This window comes from Phaenicophaeus curvirostris, chromosome 3 (assembly GCF_032191515.1).
Source record: "Phaenicophaeus curvirostris isolate KB17595 chromosome 3, BPBGC_Pcur_1.0, whole genome shotgun sequence".
Lineage (NCBI taxonomy): Eukaryota > Metazoa > Chordata > Aves > Cuculiformes > Cuculidae > Phaenicophaeus > Phaenicophaeus curvirostris.
In genome coordinates this window covers 72,525,600-72,539,724 of record NC_091394.1, presented here as the reverse complement: position 1 = coordinate 72,539,724, position 14,125 = coordinate 72,525,600, and the positions used below count along the sequence as shown (strand labels likewise).

The window sequence follows — 14,125 nt, the reverse complement described above, 5'->3', positions numbered from 1 at the left end:
TATTTACTTTATTATTAAATAATAATTGCTGTTGTGTTTTATTGAATTGTAGTATGAACTAATTAATGCTCAATGTGGTGGTTCTGAAAAGGATGTTCATCATCCTTTTAAATCATCTATTCATATATGCTATTATATGAAGGAAACAGCCAGGATGAGAAAATCTTGTGGTACAGGCACAAGGGAAGTCCTATAAGAAGAGAAATGCTTAAACTTTAACCTCATCTTACTTTGAATTTGCAGCAGACTGTTGTACAGCATTATTTAGAATAAGAGGCTGAGAAACTTCACTGCAGCTACGCTTCTCCTTCTTAGGACTTTTGTTATGGGCAGCTATATACATGTTGTGATTATGCAACTCTGAGCAGAAGATCTCAATACAACGTTCCCTCTTTTTCCTGAGAGCATCAAGCAAAGAAGTTCTCCCTCTTGTGGAGTCAAAAGTAACTCCACTGGAAATTTTAAAGTCTGCTTCTATGACCATACATGCTTTGAGACAGGCAGGACCTAGCTCCTAAAACAGCAAGAGAAAAGTGAGTTTAATTTGCAGGTTTCCTTATATATGATATTGTAGTACGGGTAAGAGTTATGGCTAATCAGAAATAAGGTAATATCATCATAACAAGCATATTTTGACCTGAGCACATATATTGCTGAATTAATCTTTTGTTTTGTTTGTATGTTTAAGTGTGTTTAGTTCCCTCACTTGACATACACCACATTTTGGGTGACCAGCTTTTAAAACACCTAATTTCTGCTGGGTTTTTTAATTGAATTATACTATGAACCAATTAATTCTCATTTATTCTTTCTGTTAGGACTGACTCACTATTGTTTGTTTTAGTGTTCACCACTCCTACTTCAAAACCATGGTCATGTAAACCAAATTCCCCTCCCTTCCTTTGACTCAAATACTGACCATTCCAGGTAGCTAGTAGCCAGACATTTTAGTAGCCCAATTGTTTTCATGTTTTTCAATGACATTCATTGCATTAAATATGTGTTCCTAAATAAACATTTCTATTATCTTGTGATTATAATCCTGGCTTCCGCTGTACAAGACAATTAAGTTATTCTCCCATTATTGTGTGCATCTTGTTTAAGTTTGTATTTTATTTTCCTCATTTGCCTTTTTTTTAAAAAAGTGTTAGAGCTTTTGATACACTTGCCAAATTATAGCATTTCACATAGTTGCTTGGCTGCCAGTTCTCATAAATCAAAAAACAATCCTGCAGAAAAAAAAAGTGGGAAGATTTACAAATCCTGATAGCTTATCAGCTGGAGAACAGGGACTTGACATATCTAGTACTACAGATTCAAAGATTGTGCAATAACATTTCTAAAGTTCCTTTTACACAATGAAGGTATATTTCAAGAAAAGATATTTAGGAAACTTCTTCAGTTTCAACTCACACATATGCCACAGGCACTTCATCCTGTGATCTGTCCCAGTGTCAGATCACGCACCTCTCAGGTTGTTTCGCACTTCAGTATCCTCACGCTACTTTGTGTGTGAAGGCATTTCTTCCTCGCTGCAACCAGGGAGTACAGAGTTACAGCTCTTCCGGCTTATGGAAAGCCCAGACATCTTCAGACATTCTGTGATTGATTGTCTTTTCTCTATCAACACAAACTGCTGTTTTCCTTTTCTGACACAGAATCGGAATCTGATAGAAATTCTCTTTTCTGTTTTTTGTTCAAAGAACTGTGGTTCTTCACAAAAAGCAAGGATGCTGTGTTTTCTTGATTCCTAAAGAAGAGCTAGTACTACTCCCAAGAACTGTTTTCCCCTGGTGTTTGTCCTGGAAGACGCTCCCTCAGCTATGGGTGTGGGCTTCTCTTCAGAGTCTCTTGTCAGTGAAGCCTGTCAGGCTCCTGTTACCCACTGCAGCGCTGGCTGCACCTCCACAGGCTACATCTTCCAAAGTCTTCCAGTGTTGTCTGTACCCCAGTCCCTTCCACCACAGAGAGGTCAGCCTCCTAATATTTTTTAATGTAGTGATGAGATAGATAGTCTGGGAGTCAAGACCTTCTCTGAAAAAGCAAAACTATTGACTGCATAACTGAGCATCTGTGAATAATGTAAAAAACGTTTTTACTCTTAGAACAAGAAAGTGTTTGGGTAAAGAATTGCTCAAAAGTCTTCCACCTGGAGCAACTAGAAATTTATCCTTCCACAAATGCTGATTTTGTTGTGTTATGGAGAACACAAATAAGTGTAAAGTCTCATTGTTTTCCTGGCAAACCAACTTACAAGATGTAAGGGAAGGCAAATTTAATTCACAGTACTACTTTTACGCTTGAAACTCACATAACTACAGTATTTGCCAAGGATCAAATGTTTATTTATTTAAACACTTCAGCATCTGTAACTTGCTTTGGCTATTTGACAATAACTTAAATGTATTATTTATCAGGAGTGAAACATCAACAAACATATTAACATTTCTGAGATTCCGATCTCCACAAAGAGTTTCAATAACATTATTCACATTTACAACCTTGCATCCATTACTTTCCTTCTACCCAGAAAGAAAGTCTTCTGTGTCATGCCAAGAAAGTTAACAGATTCATGCAAAACCAGATTTTGGCAAAAAACAGAAAAAAAAGAAGTTTCTTAGCTCAGAATTTCCTGTGGAAATGGTCTTAGGCCATAGCCCTTATTACACTACCTGCAGTGCCTGCTATCTGTTACTACTTGAGATGTCACCTCAGGTGTCCCAGACCTCCTAGGAACTTTGGTACCATAGGGAAAAACTTCAAAGGAGGGTACACTGTCTTGATGTGACATGACTCAGTACCAAGCATCGCTTTGAACTCTGCAGAAGCAAAGACTATCACGTTTAGTTTGGCAGTGATTTGTACAGTTTGTATTCTCTTTGTACCCTGATACAGTCTGCGACCACAGGTCTGTCGTTAACCAGTGCTTTGTAAGAGATGGTGTGGAAACACAGTATTTCCATACAATTGTTGAGCAGGATCCCAATGGGGCTATACTGTAACAGAGGATGTTCTGAGCTGAGGTCTTCTTTCCACTTCATATTTTGTGATTGTGATATGTAAGTGATTTTAGTGCTCAAAAGCTATGGCTTCCAAAAAGAAAAAAACCACATCTTTAATATCTTCATGTTTGCCTTAACGTAGCGTATTATTATTGCTCATACTTTGTACCAAAAGAAAACCCCGCTGAAAGGAAACTGCCACAGTAGATGGCACTGAAATGCAAACATGAGGTTTCACAGGAGCCCTGTCAGCAAACACTGTGTTGGAGATGCATCAAATTACAGTCCTGCAAATGACCTTACAACGTGGAGAGGGAATGAAGAGAAATTTAAGTAGCAACAATTGCCTTCTTCCCCATTCCACTGATTTTTCTGTGGGCAAACATCAAGGAAAGACAATAATGCTAGAAGCTACAGGGATTTATACAAGATAAAATCTCCTTAATTGGCATTAATTGAAAAGAAATGATGAAACTGAAATTAGAAACAATGTATGTTATATTCAGATATAATCACAGAAAGGAAGCGTGACTTGCCAACAAGGATAATAAATGGTACTGTATATCAACAAACCATATTATATCTGGAGCAGCTGTTTTTGTGTTCTAGGTTGGAAGGCTGATGGCTTATTTTTCAACTAACAGTCATTGTCTCTTCCATTTCAGGAGACTAAGAATAAGGACTAGTTGCACATTCCCATGTGCCACACTGAAAAACTTAATGTGCAAGAGAATGATCCTAGTTCTTAACTGCCTTTTTTTTTCATGGCACATACTGGTGGGTTCACTTGTCAAGTGCACGCACCTGTGCTGGGTGTTGTGCACCAGCATCTATGTGACTTGAAGACCTGGCAGCCGATGCTGAAGGCTCTGTGTGTGTAGTAGGAGACTTGCAAGTTACCTTGCCAGCAGGAGCTGGTGAGGCCTGGAGGATTGGGCAGGGGCTCAAAGGATTGTGTAAACATCAATAGTTTCTAATTTCTCCTTGTGAATTCCTTAAGTAAGTTCCACTGTTGAAAAAATTAGTATGATTCAAGAGGTCACACTTTGATACTTCTAGGCAAACAATAGACACTATGAGAAGGTGAAATATTTTCCTTGAATATACACTAGCTGGAACATGACTCAGGTCCTTATAGTACTCCATGGCAGGTTTCTCTGCTGGAAAGCAGAAGTATTTCAGATACAATGGCATAATTTTTTGTCGAAAACACCTCTTCTGCAAAAGTGTAATCAATGTGGGATACTGTCAAATGAGAATTTCTGATAGAGTTAAAACTACTTCAGCTTTTGTTTTTCCCCTTTTGATACAAAGTGCATGCTGAGAATTACTCATTAAAATAGTTTAACATTAATACTATACTGACTCAAGGCATGTCAGTAGTTTGAATTATGTATTTTTTTACTTTGGCTGAGAATTTAATTATATTTTTAGAAGTACAATGTGGCTTCTTCTTCCTATCTCAGGTTTTGAATTTTGAAAACACCTGGTCTGTCTTTTGTTATATTTATCAATCTATTTCTTAGGATTATGACTAGATGTAATGCTTTTTATTACAATTTTGCAATTAATCTAACGTTTAGCACTTATCTTCTAATAAATGTTTGTTCACACACTGCTTTCTAGTTTCAAAGTGTTATGTGATAACTCATTATTAACAATCCAATCTTTAAAAAAAATTCCCATGGAACAGAGTGGTTTGTAAGACAAGCACGAATTAACAGACATCTAACTAATGAATAGTGCAATGGTTAATGCTTTAGTATAACTGAACACATGGGGAGAATGTCAGAAATTGCTCCAGATAGGAAATGTCAAGGCACAACTCTCAATGTCAAGGCAACTCTATTTACTCTTAGCTGCTGTAGGTTCCATGTCTATGTCCAGGTCCGACAGAGCACAGTAGAAAAGCATCTGAACATACTGTGTTGTTTTAGCTGTAATACATAGCAAAAAAGTGTAGCTGAGACAAAGTTACAATATATCTTAGACAACTATATGGATTTTGAGGATTTGAAAGCACTACACAAATACTAGGAAAATCTTAAAACACTTGGACCAATTGCATTAAGCACACATCATAAATAGCTAAAGGCAAAAGGAACTCAATCAATAAACAGAAAGTATCCTTTAATCAGGCTTTCATTGACATTTTCATTGACTTGCCAGACTGACAGCCGAGTTCAAACTAAATAAAAATATTAAAGTTCTGCTTTTCAAGACTGACTGAATTTGAAGAATGTAAACTACCCTTCAGGACAAAATTTCAGTACTTCATAATTTACAAAAATACATGGACTTCTCTGACTCAGATGTTCCATTCCTTGGACAGAAAGTGAAACTATTATGCCCTGGTATTTCTGCTTTCCAGGGAAGCAAAACCCATGCATTTAGTTTTCACAGCCCTACATGGCTTTTATTGAGCCAACATACTGAAATGGTTCAACACCACAAATATTAGATGACCATATTATATCCAAATATTGGACAGTTTAAATTCAGGTACGTGTGGTTTTGTCTTCAGGATCATGTGATGATGCAAATGATCTCAGGCATGCCATATACAAAAGCATAGCAAAACTCCATAAGGAAAAAAGGAAAAAATATTCGTTTTTTCTCCTGATAAAGCATCCAAGATTCCAGCACACTGGCAGAGAAAGGATGATATTGCTTACCAGAGAGCCACTGTAGACATTTAGGTCGTTTTTCAACTGGCAGATAGACTCCCACATAATATGCAGGAATGCCTGAGAGGGCAATAGCAATGCCAATAAGTGAATTGATTGTGTCACTGTAGAGAGGAACTATGACGAGGAAAAGTGAACATAAGCAGTATACTATAGGGAAGATGAGGTTAAGCTGCGGAGACAAAAAGAAAAAAAGGTTTCATTATTTATTAAAAGATGCAGTAAATACTCTATTGTAAAAATGTCAGGTTTTGCAGATTAAAAATTAGACAAGTCAAAAATGAAAATATAACTAATGACCATATGACTACTATGTACTGAATCCTTTCACTGCCTACAGTTGGTACAATTTGCTAGCTTCTGCGTGTGCTCCTGAGAGCCTCTTATCTGGTACATTTTATCTGAATATTTTATCGTTTCCAATGCTGCATGAGCTTAATTTCTTTCCACATTAGTAAGAAATCAATCCTTGAAAGCAGTATTTTAAAACTGAGCATTAATGGATAGTTTCCCCTCTAACTTCAATTGCAAAATTTTAATTGTAAGTTCAATTGAAAACTAACTCAGCTAGACTTTCCATTACTGTGTTGATGTTACAGAATTAACGGACTGATGTACAACCATTTTGCCTGGGCACTTGACAAATATATCACAAATAAGGAAAGTTGCAATGCCCTCTTTCTGGATTTATTTTTACTAAAATATTTTTTGCTGCCTGTAGTAATAAGCCTTCTCAAGAGTGCAGGAATATTGAATAATATTCAAATATTAGCTGAAACTCCTGAGGGTTTACTGGTATAAATATTCCTTTCACCTTATAAAGGTTTAAAATGTAAGTTGATGAAAACCAACTACTACATTTCAGAAAGGGAAAAAGTATGTGTGAGGTTGTATCTTCAACTAAGGTAGCAAATGCTGATAGTAATTAAATAATCATTATCTATGATCTGACTGTAATCTTTGCTTTAGTGGCATCAATAGTAAAACTGCCAATAAAGAAAAAAATTAATCCTTATCTTCCACATATTTTGAGGGAAAGTCTGGAATTGAAGTGTGACCATGCTTTAGGAAAATTTATTCTGGAAGACTGTAAGGTATTCTAGCAGTAGGTGCTTAATTTACTCAACCATGCTTTTTATAGTCGGGAAGTTACACTTAAATGGGGAAAAAAAAGGGTTGGTAAAAATGGTGCAGAGGTTAGGACACATGAGTGACAAGGGAGAAATATTTAGATAGGGTGTTAATTCGTATTTGTCATAATTTTTACTGCATCATTGCAGAGACAAAATGTAGCTCATGGAGCCAACAGAGCGCAGGAAAATGGGAGCCAGCACATGGGTTTGTGTGACTGGTGGAAACTGTAGGTTTCTGTCCCTGCTTCCTGGACAATCACAGGATAATAACTAGAAAAAGGTTTTCAGTGCACTTTGTTTCTGTGCAGTCTCCCTCTCCTAACTGATCGTGAGATACTCTTCTGCAATCAGTCGTCAAATGTACATTTTACTGTGTATCACTGTGTAGTGGGTGGGAACACTCAAAATATATCTGATTATTTAAGCTTTTGATATTCTGCATGAACAGATTTTTTTGGCATTTATGGGCATTGGAGGGATTTTGCTGAATTTGTTAAGTTATATAAATTTGATCAGTGTGTGAACCTCTTTGGAGGTCCCATCTACTGAGGTCCTCCACTGTGATCAATACATAACAGGGTTGTTCTAGGATGAGCTAAGAACCCTGGGCATTTATTTATTCTTTGTTTATTTTGAAATAAAGTATTTATAAGTTTGAATTAAAGGAAAAAGAAGTGATAAATATCTTTTCAACCTCACAGCAAAAGTGCCTGGACAGAAAATCTTGTGGAAACTTAAATGGGTTTTGCTCCTTCCTTTCTTATCTTGTGTGTTGAAAGGATGGTCTGTAATATAACTGGTAATGTTATGGCTGTAGTATTACGGATCACATAAACACATGCATTAGCTGGCTTTTAGGGATTGTTTCTTCTCTTGTTTACTTACTTTAATAGGCCGTGGTCTATGCGGCTGAGTGTATCTCATATATATTAGTCCTGCAATAGACAGACCCACAAAGAGCCAGTAGTTGAAGCAGTAGTAATTAATAAGGAGGAAAACATCTTCCACAAGGAGATAGAGACAAGTCATTAAGCCCTAGAGACAATAAAGACAAAGACATTTTAATGTGAAAATAAAACGTCTTATAAAATAAAAAGATAATAAAGTTATAAAAAGGCTTGTTGCCAACATATTTGTCTGGATGTAGGAGATCAGGCCCTTGAAAGAAGGATATACTGAGTGATACGTATCTCTTTCTTAAGCAGAGCAGTAAGACCATCACATCTGGCTGAAGAGATGTTTGGTTGCTGAAGTTATGTTTTGTCACCAGCAGGAAATTGTCATAAGAAAGCCAGATAAGGAGCCACAGACTCTCCTGTGCTGTGGAGAAGTCTGCTAAGAAGCTTTCTGTAGGCAGTGGGTTACTCTGCTGTTCTGATTGGCTTGAGTTTGAAAGCAAACTTTTAGCTTAGTTTCACTTTTGAAAGCTTTCACAGTCCATTCATGAGACCACTAGAACAAATTCTGTGGGATGCTCTACTGCCTGCATGAAAAGACCTAAAATAGCAGGAATTTAATGTCTGTTTTAACAGATGAGCTGAATAAAATTATACTGTGGAAAACATGAATGCTGGTGTATTAGGAGAATCTATCTCATCTTACAGAAAACAAATCCATCAGCAAACAGAATCCATCTGAGAAGAGTATTCGTAATAATCTATTCATAAACCATATGTAACACAGGGCAAAGGAAGACATCAAAAAAACCCAAGTTCAAATAAGTGGCAATGAAATGCTTTTGAATGATTCCACCTTCTCTGTTGGTGCATGTCGTCTCTCTTATTTTAATCTGTTAGATTTATGGATTATTTCTTAAGATCATCTGCATTTATTCTATACTTCATTATTATTATTTTGTGGCACAAGAGTGATTTGTATAGTGACAGCAGGAAAAAGTCAAAATTACTGTAAACATCAAATGGTAGGTATTTAATTTTAAGTGCTTTGTCACTCCTGTTATAACTAGAGTCTTAGAAAAGCAGCCTATGGCAGGATCTAAGAGATGTTCCTGTCATATTATTCTGCAGTGAACCTCTGAAAACTCATATAAGACTTAAACAATTCCCATCTATACTATTACATATTAAGCCATTCTCTGTTTCCTAAGTAATGATGTTGCACTTATTCCTCACTAGTCTTGTTCATATAGGAGAGCACATGTGAATCAAGCCATTTCCCTTCCACCGAAAAAAAAACCACACAAGAGAAACCCCTCCAATGAGTTTTAGAAATTGTGGGTCTTTGAGGAAGATGTGTCTAGTGCAGGAAAAGCCCAGGTGAAATACCGGGCAGTGAGGCATTGACACTTCAAACCCCTGGCTGCCCCAGCTAGGCATGTGGCTGGGCTCTCGCTTACATTGAAGAGGAGAGCGGGGACTGGAGTGAAGCACTTTACATGAATCAAGCTCAGACTGTCAGGTAGGTGTCCTTCCCTAGCTCCAACGTAAAAAAGCCTGAAAAAAAAAGAATAAGAAAACTCAACCAAACAGAGAGCCAAGGAATAACTTGTTGCTTTCTAACAAAGGCAGTATTAATTCTTCTATTATTCTATTGTAAATGCTGCTTTCTTCTGTAATGGCTTTGGTTTATCAATTGGTGCTGACCATAGGACACTGAAGTTTGTAATAAATCTTCCATCATAAATAAACAATTTGACATGGCAAAAATTAACTGTGACACTTCTATTACATTGTAGTAAATAATGCAGATTAATGGTAAATGATTCTTTTTCAATTTAAAATAAATCTTATATTTCATACCTAGATGCTGCAATTATTGATGAGTTTAAGCCACTATAGCAAGACATGGCCACTGCTACAGGAATTATCCACTTAGCATAACTAAGAGTTTCACTGGCAAACGTCTGTAACAGAAAAAGAAAATAATAGTGAGGCTTGTTACATTAAGCATGTGAAAAATTCCGAGAAACTCTCATGAAAACACACCAAATACAGTGTCATAATCCATTCTTTCCTATAAAACCCAATAATGACCTAAGAATTTAGAATTTGGAAAAACTGATCAATACCAAAATAAAAATGACAGTTACATTTAAAAAAGATTTAAAAATAGCTCTTTTTTTGTCTGGCCCTGGTGAAAGCATCTTCTACAGCAAACTACTGTTAGAAGTATGCTTCAAAGAGTCTGTAAGAGGATTTTCCAAGATCAGATTTATTGGACATGTACTTTGCACTCTATATGCGCCTTCTAATATACAAAGTTTAAAACAAAGGGAAAACTTCAGCTTGGAAATATTTCTATTGTTTTACCAAGAAGTGCACTATCTGAGACTCTACTGCAGTGCCATCCATACAGTAGCTTTTGGTTTAGTCATTTTATACAACTTACCACAGCCACTGCATCACTTGTGAGGAGAGCTGACATGTCCAAAACTACATAGTATGCTATATTAGTCAGCAAGTAAATAACTGTCACAATAGGCATTGAAATTGCAATAGAAAGAGGTAGATTCCTGCAAAAAGAAAATGGCAAAATTATTCCACGTGGTTTAAATAACAACATTTAAATAGATTGTTCCCAAATATAAGCATTTGTGAATGGATACCTCCATCACATTTTTGTAATCAGTCATTTTCTTATTCTGGGATTACAAAGTAAAGAGCAGCCAAATATGGAACAATTCCATAAACAGCTTAGTTGGCTGCTTGTGGGTCTGTCACAGATTTTAGAGTAAAAACCTACCTTTATACTGCAAATTTCATATACCATCTTTTACATGAAGCAATTAAAAGAGTAATTAAGCAATGAGATTAAAATGCATGCTTAGGAGTTTTCATGAGTGTAGCATTTTTTTTCCTGACTCATAACTTATGTATGTCCCAAGACAAGGAGGACAGTATTAGTCAGAGTAGGTGAGCTCACCTCTCCTCTGGGGTGGTTATCACTACAGAGAGGAGGAGATGGTATTTCCAGTGCTTCTGTGGGCTTGTTTATTTTTACCTGATCTTTCACCTTTAGCAAAATTGAAAATTTGCACGTAAACAGTAATGCCGAAGATCAGATGGTAAAACAGTCATAAGCCTGACAGTGTCTTACTCTGTTAGTGCAAAATAAAGTAGCTGTTCTACCTGACTGAAAAGTAGTAGGGCATTTCCGAGGGCTGGATAGACCCATACTTTCCCCTGACTTCAGCAGTGATTTGTTCTCCTCCTTTAAAAATTCTAGACTCAAGTGTAAAGTGTAAAATTCATATATGCAGACACATGATTAATTAGTGTGATTCAGCTGGTGAGAGAGGAAGACGATCAGGAAGAGTTCTCATGCATTACTTCTTTGGAAAAAAAGAAGCTTTTTTTCAGAAGAATAGTTTGACTAACTTCCAATCAGAAGCAAATACAGAGAGGCTTGTCCTGCCATCACCTGTCTTACCAGGACACCCTTCAGTGATTCAAAGGAAAAGCACGTGTTTTACCTTTCAGGATTCTGCATTTCCTCAGTGACATAATTGAGTGTGTCCCATCCTGAGTAGGAAAAGAGGGCAGAGTAGAGAGCCAGTGCGACCATCCCTGGGTTTGTTGCTGAGCCCTCAAATGGAGCTCTGAGGTTTTCTGTTTCTCCTGTAGAAACGTCAGGTACCAATTGCCCATTACATTTCAAGGATTATGATGCAGAAGGACACTATACTAAAGGTCTCAACTAACCAAAAGGGAAGGAATTCCCACTGCATCCAGGTTTCATTACGGTTTCTAAAAGTGCGCAGCTTTTATTTTCACTTGAAAAATAGGAAAGTTTCATTCAGACCTCCATACAACTACACTTGCACACGGGAACAGCAGAAGACATTTTCCTGTGTTGATTATTTGGATGCAACTTGTGTAATTTTACCAGAATCCACAGCATCCTCCTCTCCTGGTTTTGTCATCTGGCCAACAGAAGGAGGGAGCTGTGCTGAGGTCATGCTCTGCCCTGTTAGCCAGGCAGAGGCAGCTGGGAAACCCAATTTCAATTCCTGAACCTGTCTCATATTTCTTCTTCATATCTCTGCTTTTGTTTTCACCAGATGAACTAGTGACCACTGGAGGGGGTACTCCTGGAAGCATCGTTCTCAGTGGGATACTCTGCCCCACAAAGATGTTCCCCAAAATTAAGGGAAGACTTGCAAATCTTTGCTTTCAAAATTCTCCTTTACTCTACCTCAATCTGTTGAGACAAAAACCTGCAGAATGCTGCAAAACAGATGAAACGTTAATGGAACTGCGTGAACCTTCACTGCTGTTCTGGAAAGGGGAAAAAAGCCCTTACTGGGTTTGCAGAAGGAAAGTCAACTATCTAATATAAATGGAAGTGGGTTAAGTATTAAGGAAGACAGAAACATGCTGAAGCCTCTGTTAGGGAAGAAAGTAAGCTTTTTGTTGTAAGATGAAACAACTTCTCCCTGTGGTTAAACTAAGAAGTTTATATATCCCACAAAAGCAATTCAGTCTTTGAAATGCAGTAACTACAAGGACACTGTGTGAACTAAGGAATGTGAAGCTATGAGATGTACACACACACTGAAGAAGAAAACAGTTGAAGGAAAAAGAAGAAATAAAGGAGAAAAGGACCAAGAAAAGATTTTTTTACTAAAGACAGCTTATATTCAAAATCAGATACTTTCACAGTGTTTTAAAACATGAGGCATATTTGAGCACATTAGAAGGAATACGGCAGGGCTAAAACATTGCAATTGTTCGTTAAAACTGCTGCTCAGTTTAAAAGAGTGCATTGGCCTGATCACAGCTTCCTCCAGAAGTCTATATCATTCCTTCTGCCAGTCCTTTCTGCATTTAAGTGCTCAGTTCTGCTTAAACAAAGCAGACATGAGACCTTAATTATAACTAAAAGCCCTCGGCATTTTGCTTTCCTCACAATAATGTTTCCTCTCTCCCTTTACCCTCCCTGACCCCCTGGAGTGGTGCACAGGAACTGATGTGGGCTCTGTGGATGCAGAAGCAGAGTGAATGTCCCTTGGGACAAACTGCACTGTGGCAGCTGCATGCCAGCAAGAGGGTTGGGAGTTTTGAAGTTGGCAATTTGAGAGCACAGGTAAATTTGTGACTGTGGGAACAGAGCAAGGCTGCTATAGGGGCAACATCATGGTCTCACACCTTTTTATAATAAAATGGCAGAAGTTGTTTTATGAGGGGACTACTCATTCATGTAACTGTGGCCTTTAGGCATTGATTTTCTTCTGCATCTTCACATTCCTGCCCTTACGACTGGGTTCATTTGTTCTATGTTCTTTAGACTTGAACAAACCAGCGACAACTTATGTACATGGATAATGACTGAACAAAAAAGTTTTCTTGAGGTCTGGTGTAGCATTACAGTGTAATGGCTGATGACACTGCAGCCAAGGAAAGGACAAGGTCAGCAAATATAGAAAAGCATGTGTGTGCTCGCTGGGTTTTATAAGCCAGTTTCACAGGAGAAAAAGGCAATTCCTAAACTGAAGAGGGAAAACCATCTTTATTTTAAATTAATAAAGATACAATTGCTTTTCATGAATTTAATGGGAAATGAAAATGAAGAAACCTTAGTAACTAAGCAACAGAACTAGAGTTGGAAGAGACCACACTTTACCAGGGACCCAAATTAATGAAATGAAATATATTGTCATATGCAAAGATCAGGGGTAGCACCAGAATAAACTAGCCTCCAGCTTTTCAGTGTATTCAGTTCGGTCCAATTTCTGCTGATATGAGGTGGCTCATTTGTCCTGTGATATCTTATGATACCACAGCGATTGTCAAGACTGCAGTATCGCAGTCCTCTCCCTTGTTTCTAGGAACAAGCACACCTCTCACCAACAAGGGGAAGGATGAGTTCCTCCCTCTCCAATCCTGTCCTCTCACAGAGAGCTGTGGCAGGTCTCTGCCATGGGCAGGGCTGGGAGAGCCAGGGGTGAGATGTGGTGGGAAGGATGTGTCAGGCAGTTTCTGCTGTGTTTTCCTGTCATAGGACAAGTAGCAACGCTATTCTGTAACAAGCATGAGTCAGAAACACTGAGGCTGACTTTAAACTAGTTAACACTAAACTGTCCCTGCCCATCGCAAGGGGGTTGGAACTAGGTGATCTTTAAGGACCCTTCCAACCCAAACTATTCCATGATTCTATGATTCTATGATGTTAATTCAGCTGCTATCTGCTATTCAGCCCAAACAGTGCAGAACTTGTAGAAGAATTAAAAAACCCATTGCTTAACAAGCTATAAAATTTCCCTTGATCTTCCTAGGGAAGACTGCTTATTCCAGAATAACTAACACTTTAGATATGTAAGTCCTAAGGAGTCTGAACTTCCTGC

At 37.7% G+C, this 14,125-nt stretch overlaps 1 protein-coding gene across 3 annotated transcripts in view; it reads right to left on the bottom strand.

The window, feature by feature from the left end:
* Positions 1-4,664: 4,664 nt before the first annotated feature.
* LOC138719252 (Y+L amino acid transporter 2-like) overlaps positions 4,665-14,125 on the bottom strand; it is a 134,657-nt gene continuing 125,196 nt past the window's right edge. For 2 of the 3 annotated variants that reach the window (XM_069854342.1, XM_069854341.1), the window contains exons 4-10: positions 11,255-11,399; positions 10,171-10,294; positions 9,582-9,685; positions 9,179-9,275; positions 7,708-7,857; positions 5,678-5,861; positions 4,665-4,939 (exon numbers count right to left, since the gene is read on the bottom strand). In XM_069854342.1, coding sequence (XP_069710443.1) covers positions 4,848-4,939; positions 5,678-5,861; positions 7,708-7,857; positions 9,179-9,275; positions 9,582-9,685; positions 10,171-10,294; positions 11,255-11,399 — 896 coding nt within the window. In that variant the 3' untranslated portion in view covers positions 4,665-4,847. The remainder of the gene's footprint in view (positions 4,940-5,677; positions 5,862-7,707; positions 7,858-9,178; positions 9,276-9,581; positions 9,686-10,170; positions 10,295-11,254; positions 11,400-14,125) is intronic. The other variant, XM_069854343.1, reaches the window with a different exon arrangement.